This window comes from Anabas testudineus, chromosome 1, assembly GCF_900324465.2.
Source record: "Anabas testudineus chromosome 1, fAnaTes1.2, whole genome shotgun sequence".
Lineage (NCBI taxonomy): Eukaryota > Metazoa > Chordata > Actinopteri > Anabantiformes > Anabantidae > Anabas > Anabas testudineus.
Window position 1 is genome coordinate 16,253,034 of NC_046610.1, and position 12,195 is coordinate 16,265,228.

At 38.4% G+C, this 12,195-nt stretch overlaps 1 protein-coding gene across 1 annotated transcript in view; it reads right to left on the reverse strand.

The window, feature by feature from the left end:
• The window catches only part of LOC113161681 (inactive rhomboid protein 2), a 38,689-nt gene that overhangs the window by 5,558 nt on the left and 20,936 nt on the right, over window positions 1-12,195 (reverse strand). Inside the window, exons 6-17 of the mRNA XM_026359452.1 lie at window positions 5,938-6,066; window positions 5,474-5,583; window positions 4,820-5,038; window positions 4,500-4,611; window positions 4,093-4,167; window positions 2,808-2,969; window positions 2,436-2,521; window positions 2,216-2,279; window positions 1,963-2,057; window positions 1,766-1,841; window positions 1,586-1,686; window positions 781-934 (exon numbers count right to left, since the gene is read on the reverse strand). Coding sequence (XP_026215237.1) covers window positions 781-934; window positions 1,586-1,686; window positions 1,766-1,841; window positions 1,963-2,057; window positions 2,216-2,279; window positions 2,436-2,521; window positions 2,808-2,969; window positions 4,093-4,167; window positions 4,500-4,611; window positions 4,820-5,038; window positions 5,474-5,583; window positions 5,938-6,066 — 1,383 coding nt within the window. The remainder of the gene's footprint in view (window positions 1-780; window positions 935-1,585; window positions 1,687-1,765; window positions 1,842-1,962; window positions 2,058-2,215; window positions 2,280-2,435; window positions 2,522-2,807; window positions 2,970-4,092; window positions 4,168-4,499; window positions 4,612-4,819; window positions 5,039-5,473; window positions 5,584-5,937; window positions 6,067-12,195) is intronic.

Genomic DNA, 12,195 nt, shown 5'->3' on the forward strand with positions numbered 1-12,195 from the left:
CATATTGTTCAAAGATGTATCCTTGTCTTGAGTTGCCATCATGACATGCACTTAATGCCAAGTTGGACAGCACTTCACTCTTTTAATCAATAACTCAGCTACAGTAAAGTGGTCTCATAATGTGCTGTGAACCTGGGAGCAGTTTCTCCAGTCACACCACCAAGTATTTCTATTGCTCCTTCTAAACCTCTAGACGGGGCAGTCACGTTTTCTTTAATAATCCCCAGCAGGAGAAACTCTCCTCCAGTAAGTGCACTAAGCTGAGCTGAGCCACAGGGTGGAAACAGCAGAGAAACAGTGGATATGTGTAAATGGTTTAAATGTGTTTACCTTTCAATAAATGGAAAAATCTATTTTAGTGCAGGTGGTGTACAATACAGATTAAATGTGGCAACTAAGAGGTTTAAAGATAGTGGTGTCTAAATGGAGGGAATTTACAAACAGTATATAATAAGGTACAACAACTTCACAATTTAAATGTGGTGGTGCTGGGTCCTTAAGTCAATTAAAAAATGTTAAAAGATTTTGGAGAGCAGGAGCAAAGCAAAATGAGGTGAAATACATGTTGTTGTTTTTTTTGCTGGACTTGGAATTTATATTTTTATGTTAAGATATATTTTTTGTGACACTGGCCCTCCCTTTTAGAATTGTCTTTGCAGAGGAGAGTTTGCTTGGCTTGTTTAAGTACACTACTTTTATAAATGTAGGTGGAGTTGATGGTGTTGACCGTTACTGAAGTAACGTTTTTTAGTGTGTGTGTTTACATGAAGAAGAACTTACCTCTGCCCTATAGGGCAGGAACAAAGCAGAGGCAAGGTTTCCAGTGATGCCACTGAGGATGTAAATTATGGTGATGCGGAGCCAACCTGCCAACTTCTCCAAATCTCTCAGTATGGTCATCTGGAACACCACTGACACTACGCAGTGCAAGAGTCTACAACCAAACAGATACGAGGATCACACATCAGATGTGCACAACTATGCAAATATGAAATGTGTATTTATTTTTCACATGCTAAAAAAAATCTGGATTATCAATAAACTCACTTGGCCTGTTTTAAAAGTAGACCTGAAGGAGTATTAGCAGCACTAGTCAGTGAGCAGCTCACAAGAACTGGGGCCTCATTTAGAAATATTTCATTAAATTTGAATCTTAGGTATTAATTAGCAGCAAAGGACTCAGCTAATTCCATCAGGCTTCCCACTCAACCTGGAATCACCTGCCGTCTACAGGGCTGACCAGAATCCCCCTTTGTTTTGAATCACATTGACTGTTCTATTAACTACAATAGTCTGATCTCTAAAGCTGCAAATAGCACAGACAAACCGACAATGAAGTTAAATTTTAATACAGTAAGCCTGTTAAGATTTGCCACCAATTAAAAATCTAGTAAGAAATCATTGTGTTAATTCACCCGTCTGGTCTCAATGTTCCCAGATTTCCCATAACTACTAGGCACCATGACATTAAACATTTTGTCAAAGGTATTAGCAGCAGCAGTTAGGAAGCATTACTTCTGCAGAATGTACCTTCCCTGACATTTTATTTTACATTTATTAGTGTTGTGGGAAGTTCAGTGCATACCCAGCATGGAGGAAGAGAGAGAGCCAGAGACGGTAGAACTGATCTGGAACATCAGGGTTAAGGAAGGGCAGCAAGCCGCAAACGTCATCCAGACAGTGGACCTGTGAAAGAGTAGTGCATGAGGTCACAAATATGCATACACCAACAGACACACCTGTGCAAAATAAACCCATACGCTACCTGTGAGCAGAGTGTAGCTTCCTCATGGAAGTAACCATGCATGAAAGTGCAATACTCTCTGGTTGTGATTTCACAACTGTGAGAGAGAAAGAGAAACAAAATGCAATTGAAAAGTTCTCCTGATAACTTGGCAAACGATATGATTGTCTAAGGAAGAACATGATTAAAAAAGCGAGACATATTTGCGCATTTCCCACCTGCCCTTAGTTCCTATACAGCAAGGTCGTCCCTTGATGTTACAGTCCATGTGTCTGTAGCCTGTGTGGTGCCACTCTTTGGGATATGTACATACCTGGAGAATGACAAGAGAAATACCAGATACAATACATTCAATGATAATACGGTACACACCCACACAATGTTTTCTTTTGTAAGCACTCAGAACAGTATTTTATTAAAAAGTTTAATGAAACATCAAAAAAGTCCACATCTATAGCAGTATCCCCTCACCGGCCACTGGGTGATATCATCTGGCCAGGTGTGAGGCTCAGCAGAGGCAGGCTCTTCACAAACTCTGCTCCCAACATGCAACACAGCAGGACACAGAGAAAAGATAACAGAGTTTAGACAATTACACTGCATTTAAATCCCTAATGATTACTTCACTGATAATCTTTTTTACATTATAAATGTAATTAATTAATTAATCACATAGAGTAGATATCCTCACCTGGGATCTTGGTGACAGACAGCACCAGAAGACCTATTGATGTCCACATGCTCGTTGTCCCATTTAATAAAGGTGGCCAACGTCTCCTGCATTCAGTTATTTTAATATTTGATTTTAGTATTAATTTCACACAGTCACAAATGAACTGAATAGTAAACATAACTGCAAATCTAGTTTCATTTCCTTGACAAACTCAGCTCTTTGTTTACATTTGCTAGAGTGGACAGACATCAAAGTATAAATAGCTTTGATGCAAAACTGAGGGTTGAGTGTTGACAAATATAACTAATAACAGTTAGCAATATCCATGGAAAATACATGTTGTAAATAATTAGCACTAAGGATGAGATGCAGGATAAATCGATAACATACAGAGCAGTCGGAGGGGAGGGTCTGCACACATCCAGAGTTGTCATTTTGAACACAGCAGCCAGAACGCTTCTCCAGGTCTTTTGCCTTCTGGATTAGACTCACTATCTGTGAGTCCTGACGAATGCATGGTGAAAACTTGGCCCCGAGGTGGATAAGGTCCTCCTGAAAAATGGGAAAAATATCTGGGTAGAGATGGAAGCTGTGGAAGTCACTAGTTTATAACCCCATTTATGCAGTTGGAATAACTGTACACCATAGGTGCAATCACTGTTGCTGCAGTGGTCACAGGTACATATCTGAATAATTTAAGTTTCTGTGATGTTCCACAGGGCTGTACTGCAGTTACAAATGAAAGTTTAGATACACTCAACATGACTATCATCCAACAAAGGCCTTTAAATGATTTCTTTGAGCCCGAACACAGGAAGTATACACACAGGAACAAAACTATGCTTAACATTTGGTTAAATATCATTTATCGTTTTCCCTTTTGTGGATGCTTTTGGTAGCCATCAACAGGCTTCTAGCTGGATAATTGTGATACAATAATTGAAATCTCTCAGAGAAGAGTTGAGCTTGAAGGTTTAAATTTTGGAGCAGGACAGCAGCAGTCTTTTAGTCCATGGCAATGTAAAACTTGCTTCACTGCAGACAGTGAGACTGGTGTGGATGGGTTCATGGCAGACCTGTGTCATGATGGTTCCTGGGTCGTTTCTGACCATACAAAAGTTTGGCTCTTCTTCCAGAAGAATTGACTACACCCAACAATAACTTATATTTATAGAAAACCAGTTAAATGGATGATACAGGAACCTGCAGTTGTTTTGAAATAGCTCCAAGAGATATTCCTGGCTGTGTAGATCTACTATCCTCTTTCTCAGAGCTGCACTATGCTCCTTGAACTTTCCTGTTGTCCCCGGTGTTGGTCAATCCAATGAGTGCCGTCAAACAAATCCTTTTTATGCAGGCACATAGAAAATTTCACCAGTTTAATGATCAATAACAGGAAGTTAAGAGGCTTTGGGCTTGACAAATTAATAGACATTTTGGATCTTTCTCCACTACCAAACAATAATCTATATGTGCTTTTAAGCCTCAATAACCCAAATAGAACCCTGTGCAGAATATGTTGGTGCTTCCTTCGTTTCATTCAACTGTTAAAAACCTGTGCAAAACCCAAGTTGCAACTCTGTCAAATATAACAGAATATTATAGGTGTGTGTCTAGGGAGTGAAAAGCATACAGTGTAACACCGCAGCTAAACAGAGACCAGCAAAAGACTCACTGAACTCGGTCCAATCCAGAAGTTCTCTTGTTGGATATACTTGACACTTTCATAAATGCCTTTGTTCCTCAGCACCTACAGAGGGCGACAGAGTGACACAGTTGCAATGTAGCTGCTAAATGTCTAGAAAAGGACAAAAGTATGTTTTAAAATTTAGTGTAATTATTATTTTTTTATTACTGAATGCAGATTAATTTAAAATATTAATCATCTTAAAATTGATCTTTTTTTGATGCACTGTGTTTGCTTGGACAAAAAACTATCACTTAATAATCATTTAATTGAATATCCATTTCTCTTAGCTATGTACTAACAACAGATTTAAGTGCATTATTGTAATGACATGTTTTACAAAATGATCTTGGACACTAGTTATTTTGTGACTAAAAGCTTAGAGCCTAACTCACCAGTTCAGATGTAGAATGTTGTGAAAACCCCACAGGGGCAAAACCATATGTACAGCAGGCCAGCAAAGTGATCACTATATGGACGAACGTGATCCAGTAGGTAAAGTATGGCCTTAAAAACACAAAGCAGAGAACTTCACTGTAAATCAAGTACAACAGGTATAAATCATGGCTAGCCAATAGGAGCTGTCAGTGATGTTGACCAGAGGTTTCAGGTTAAACTTTGCTGAAAGCTGATTTCCCTGGTTATTTTTTGCACTTTGACTTAGGGCCACATGTTAGTAAATTCAAATAAGAGTAACTATGTACTCATTCCCAACCTGTGGCTGTGGAAGTCATCCAGTTGCTTCTGAATGTTGCTGCTAAGGCTGCGTCGGTACTGGCGGTCCAGCCATTTTCCGACAACACCCATGCCATACTCCCGCTTTTGTTTGTCAAATGCAAAGTGCTTTACTTGTGATGCGATGCGATTCCCCCGGCGAGTATGAATCTTTTCAAGTGCTACTGTTGGTGTCTTGGGTGTCCGAGATACGTCCTTACTGGAATTAGAATGAGAATGAGAGAGAGAAATTGAAAATAAGCATGTGACATGAGTTGTGGAGAGAGCAGAGAGGCGGGGAGCTGCAGGAAAAAAGAATTTACGTGAACAAATTAAATGCATGATTATGACATTCTACAAACAGGAGAAAATTTGAAAATAAAGTCATAAAAATATTAAACTAACAACTCATTTGTTGTGTTACAATCATTCTGAGGTTTCAGTGACTTCTTCCAGCCAAATCTTTTTGGCAAATTTTCATTAACAGCTTTCTATTAAAAACATCTGATTCTCCGATTTTTACAGTTTTATGCAGATTAAGCACAGTTTTTAGGTGTAAAAAAGGCTTCCTGAAAATGGGTTCTGAGAATCAATGGAGCGTTCAGTGTTAGTCTTAAGAGACTACAACAAATCTTTTAGGCAAACCTTTACTCACAGGCTTGGAAATCTCTGTTCAGTTGGCTCGCTAGGAGCAAATGATGCTGACATGGGAGGGGACTCAAATACGTCATCAGCCATAGAGTATAATTCACCATGGGCATCAACCTATGCAAGAGAGGTAACACAAGGAAGTAGGGCAGTAAACAAAAAGAGAGTAATAAGTGCGGAGCAAGTTAGGCATCATACTTTACATTTAGACAAAGTCTTCTTAATGCAGACACGTGTAACAGAGATTTACAGTGGCAAGAAACAGTATGTGAACCTGTGTGTGAGTTACAGTAGTGTCTGTGTGTTAATGTGATTCAGAGCAACAATCAAAACAGCTAAGCAGTAAAAGTGGTCAGAACTGTGACTGCTGACATACTCAGGAAAGGGAAGGAAATGTAATGAAGGAAATAACAAAGAAAGTTGAAGCAAATAGAGAAACTGCTGCCTAGGTTCAAACAGGGGGCTGCTGACCTTGCTGAAGAAGAGCGACTCAGATGTGTCTGCAGAGTCCACAGTGTCCTCATCCATCCAGCTGGGCCTGGCAAAGCTCCTCCTGGGGAAACTGCGACCTGTCTGGGAGCCTGCCAACCCACTACGACCCTAGACAACACACACACACAAAACTATTTCTTAGATCCATTCTGCACTACTTAGAAATAGTATTAAGTATTAAACTTATAGCCTAGCTGTGACTTTGAATAAAATGTCAGCAAACAACACTATGTTCCTCATCTTGTCTGAATATGGTTCAGATCTCAAGATAAATTAATTAAGACTCTTAACTAAGATTTCTGAAGGATAAAAACAGAAATACTTGTTGATAGTGAAATTAAAGATTTTGTTGCTGATGATAAAATACAAACCTGCAAATAAAATAATTTTCCCTTCTATATTTTGAATATATCCTAACACACACACAGACAAACACACAGACACACACACACACACACACACACACACACACACACACACACACACACACACATACGGGTTTTCATGCTTTTAGGGGACGAACTTTTTAACCATGACTTGTGGGGACTACCCTTTCTAAAAGAGCTGGAGGTCTGAAAAAAATCAGGTAAATTTGCCTTTACACAGAGAGCTCATACACGCCTTCGAATACTCACAATTCTAAACTTTTGTGATGACAGATGTTCTAAACATGTTTTCTGGGGACATCCGGAAAACACTGAATTTGCATAATCGGGAACCTATTTTACATATAATTTGCATAGTTCACACAATTCTTAATTTGACTTCTGGGGACCTAATAAGTATTAGTGCTCAGATTATTGCACTGACCACTTACTTATGCTTTAAAAGGTTTCAAAACATTTTAAACAAGAATAGGTGAAAACATGTGACCTAAACATGCACAGTAGGTTTGTGTAGGGTGGGTCATTTCATTAAATGGATGTGTAGACAGTTGTGTGCACGTGTTATTTTAGAAAGCATAACATTAAAGTTACCTTCATATTTACAAATTTCTCCTCTTAAATTAAATGTTTTCAATAACCAAGAAATCAAACCGAATTGCTCACTGAACATTTTAATCGAGCCACTGCTAATGAAATTGCTACAATAACAGTAGACCAGACCCAAATTGTGCAAAATTGTTTTTTTGAAACAAACCTACACATCCAGTCTATATATTTAATATTTAGACAACACTTTTTTTTGTAGGCTGTTGTGAACATAAAATGTCACATTCTGCCAGGTTCGGTTCTTGAGAGCCTCTGGATCAGACCTTAGGCACCTCTCACAATCTGTCTTGGCAGGCACAATGCAAGAGTGCATGAACTGCATCAGCTTCAACCTCTGATTGCTGCCATGGTGTTCTTCTAACCTTACCTGTTACAAATGAAAAGAAAAATGAATCAATCAAGGCTATGAACAAGTCCAAGTACAAATATGTTATCATGGATTCATTTAAATAACAAACATTTCTTTTACATAGCAAGTAAATCCTTCTTACTCAGGATCACAATGTCTCCTCTGTCAACTTCTGAGATCATTAGTGGTGAAAGCACACACTTTTGTAAGTGTTTAGCTGAGTTTTATGAATTTAATACTTAAATAATTAACCTTTTCAAGTGGCCTTAACAGAACAGACTTGGTCAATGGCCTCTCCACAATCTGTAGATTGTGACCTGGATTTCTTTTGTTTTGGAATGATTTCCTCATCTTCACTAGATGAAACAGTGTTCTCTACTAGTTGTGCTATATATAAAATCATAACTAAAACTATTCTATTCAGTCTCACAAGGATTCAGGTCAACATTTTAAGCACATGCCAGATAGGCAATGCCCCAATGTAGCTATAGATTAAAGAGAGGAGGGAAGACAAAACTAGGTGCCTGGTCCTAAGAACCTACCTCTAGAAGAAGGTGTAATGGAAAAGAAGCCAGAAGATTCCCCAAGCACTGCTGGCTATTCTGACTGAAAATAGATTACAACTAAATATATGCTAACTCCATTTATTAACCTACTTCAAATGAAACACTGTAGTACTGTGTCAAGTACTGAATAGAATCATACCTCTTGTGGACTGCTGGGTGCACATGCAGGCTCAACTATTTCTACTTCTGAGGTTGAAGCAGCATAGGATATTTCTGAAGGCTGCACAACCTCCTTACTTGGACATATCTGCAAAAATGTCAAAATCAAACATTTCAACAAACTTATACTTTGATAAAGGCTTCAATCAAAAACACAAATATTCAAAATGGAAACAAATATCTTCAAAATTCATCAAATTCTGTATCAGCATATCTTGTGTTCCCACACACTAGTGCAAACATGCTTACTGGGGACACTTCACACACTTGATGTGGGCCCTTATGGGGACTTCATCTGTGATTCTTTGCCTTGGGCTTCACACAAAAATTGGACAATACAGTATTAAAGTGCATTGTGGGGACATCGTAAATGTCCAATAATTCAGTGGAATTCTGCCAAAATTAAACTCAAAACTGAGCTTCTAATGTGTTGCCTGTGATCCATGATGATTAGCGTTCAAGACACATCACCTCTAAATGTCTAGCTATTCTGACTGAAACTAGAATACAACTAAATATCTGCTATGAAACACACAGTATCAGTACTGTGTCAAGTGCTGTTTACAAGCATACCTCTTTTGGACTGCGGAGTGCACATTCAGGCTCAACCATTTCTACTTCTGGGGTTGAAGCAGCATGGGACACTTCTGCTGGCTGCACACCCTCCTTACTTGGACATATCTGCAAAGATGTCAAAATCAAACAGTTCAACAAACTTATACTTTGATAAAGGCTCCAATCAAAAACACAAATATTCAAAATGGAAACAAATATCTTCAAAATTCATCAAATTCTGTATCAGCATATCTTGTGTTCCCACACACTAGTGCAAACATGCTTACTGGGGACACTTCACACACTTGATGTGGGCCCTTATGGGGACTTCATCTGTGATTCTTTTACTTGGACTTCACACTAAAATTGGATTATACAGTATTAAAGTGCATTGTGGGGACATCGTAAATGTCCAATAATTCAGTGGAATTCTGCCAAAATTAAAATCAAAACTGAGCTTCTAATGTGTTGCCTGTGATCCATGATGATTAGCGTTCAAGACACATCACTTCTAAATGTCTAGCTATTCTGACTGAAACTAGAATACAACTAAATATCTGCTAACTCCATTTATTAACCTACTTCAAAACTATGAAACACAAAGTATCAGTACTGTGTCAAGTGCTGTTTACAAGCATACCTCTTTTGGACTGCTGAGTGCACAATGAGGCTCAACCATTTCTACTTCTGGGGTTGAAGCAGCATGGGAAACTTCTGCTGGCTGCACACCCTCCTTACTTGGACATATCTGCAAAGATGTCAAAATCAAACAGTTCAAGAAAACTTATACTTTGATAAAGGCTTCAATCAAAAACACAAATATTCAAAATGGAAACAAATATCTTCAAAATTCATCAAATTCTGTATCAGCATATCTTGTGTTCCCACACACTAGTGCAAACATGCTTACTGGGGACACTTCACACACTTGATGTGGGCCCTTATGGGGACTTCATCTGTGATTCTTTTACTTGGACTTCAAACTAAAATTGGATTATACAGTATTAAAGTGCATTGTGGGGACATCGTAAATGTCCAATAATTCAGTGGAATTCTGCCAAAATTAAACTCAAAACTGAGCTTCTAATGTGTTGCCTGTGATCCATGATGATTAGCGTTCAAGACACATCACCTCTAAATGTCTAGCTATTCTGACTGAAACTAGAATACAACTAAGTATCTGCTATGAAACACACAGTATCAGTACTGTGTCAAGTGCTGTTTACAAGCATACCTCTTTTGGACTGCTGAGTGCACAATGAGGCTCAACCATTTCTACTTCTGGGGTTGAAGCAGCATGGGACACTTCTGCTGGCTGCACACCCTCCTTACTTGGACATATCTGCAAAGATGTCAAAATCAAACAGTTCAACAAACTTATACTTTGATAAAGGCTCCAATCAAAAACACAAATATTCAAAATGGAAACAAATATCTTCAAAATTCATCAAATTCTGTATCAGCATATCTTGTGTTCCCACACACTAGTGCAAACATGCTTACTGGGGACACTTCACACACTTGATGTGGGCCCTTATGGGGACTTCATCTGTGATTCTTTTACTTGGACTTCACACTAAAATTGGATTATACAGTATTAAAGTGCATTGTGGGGACATCGTAAATGTCCAATAATTCAGTGGAATTCTGCCAAAATTAAACTCAAAACTGAGCTTCTAATGTGTTGCCTGTGATCCATGATGATTAGCGTTCAAGACACATCACCTCTAAATGTCTAGCTATTCTGACTGAAACTAGAATACAACTAAATATCTGCTATGAAACACACAGTATCAGTACTGTGTCAAGTACTGTTTACAAGCATACCTCTTTTGGACTGCTGAGTGCACATTCAGGCTCAACCATTTCTACTTCTGGGGTTGAAGCAGCATGGGATACTTCTGCTGGCTGCACACCCTCCTTACTTGGACATATCTGCAAAGATGTCAAAATCAAACAGTTCAACAAACTTATACTTTGATAAAGGCTCCAATCAAAAACACAAATATTCAAAATGGAAACAAATATCTTCAAAATTCATCAAATTCTGTATCAGCATATCTTGTGTACCCACACACTAGTGCAAACATGCTTACTGGGGACACTTCACACACTTGATGTGGGCCCTTATGGGGACTTCATCTGTGATTCTTTTACTTGGACTTCACACTAAAATTGGATTATACAGTATTAAAGTGCATTGTGGGGACATCGTAAATGTCCAATAATTCAGTGGAATTCTGCCAAAATTAAACTCAAAACTGAGCTTCTAATGTGTTGCCTGTGATCCATGATGATTAGCGTTCAAGACACATCACCTCTAAATGTCTAGCTATTCTGACTGAAACTAGAATACAACTAAATATCTGCTAACTCCATTTATTAACATACTTCAAAACTATGAAACACACAGTATCAGTACTGTGTCAAGTGCTGTTTACAAACATACCTCTTTTGGACTGCTGAGTGCACATTCAGGCTCAACCATTTCTACTTCTGGGGTTGAAGCAGCATGGGAAACTTCTGCTGGCTGCACACCCTCCTTACTTGGACATATCTGCAAAGATGTCAAAATCAAACAGTTCAACAAACTTATACTTTGATAAAGGCTCCAATCAAAAACACAAATATTCAAAATGGAAACAAATATCTTCAAAATTCATCAAATTCTGTATCAGCATATCTTGTGTACCCACACACTAGTGCAAACATGCTTACTGGGGACACTTCACACACTTGATGTGGGCCCTTATGGGGACTTCATCTGTGATTCTTTTACTTGGACTTCACACTAAAATTGGATTATACAGTATTAAAGTGCATTGTGGGGACATCGTAAATGTCCAATAATTCAGTGGAATTCTGCCAAAATTAAAATCAAAACTGAGCTTCTAATGTGTTGCCTGTGATCCATGATGATTAGCGTTCAAGACACATCACTTCTAAATGTCTAGCTATTCTGACTGAAACTAGAATACAACTAAATATCTGCTAACTCCATTTATTAACCTACTTCAAAACTATGAAACACAAAGTATCAGTACTGTGTCAAGTGCTGTTTACAAGCATACCTCTTTTGGACTGCTGAGTGCACAATGAGGCTCAACCATTTCTACTTCTGGGGTTGAAGCAGCATGGGAAACTTCTGCTGGCTGCACACCCTCCTTACTTGGACATATCTGCAAAGATGTCAAAATCAAACAGTTCAAGAAAACTTATACTTTGATAAAGGCTTCAATCAAAAACACAAATATTCAAAATGGAAACAAATATCTTCAAAATGCATCAAATTCTGTATCAGCATATCTTGTGTTCCCACACACTAGTGCAAACATGCTTACTGGGGACACTTCACACACTTGATGTGGGCCCTTATGGGGACTTCATCTGTGATTCTTTTACTTGGACTTCACACTAAAATTGGATTATACAGTATTAAAGTGCATTGTGGGGACATCGTAAATGTCCAATAATTCAGTGGAATTCTGCCAAAATTAAACTCAAAACTGAGCTTCTAATGTGTTGCCTGTGATCCATGATGATTAGCGTTCAAGACACATCACCTCTAAATGTCTAGCTATTCTGACTGAAACTAGAATACAACTAAATATCTGCT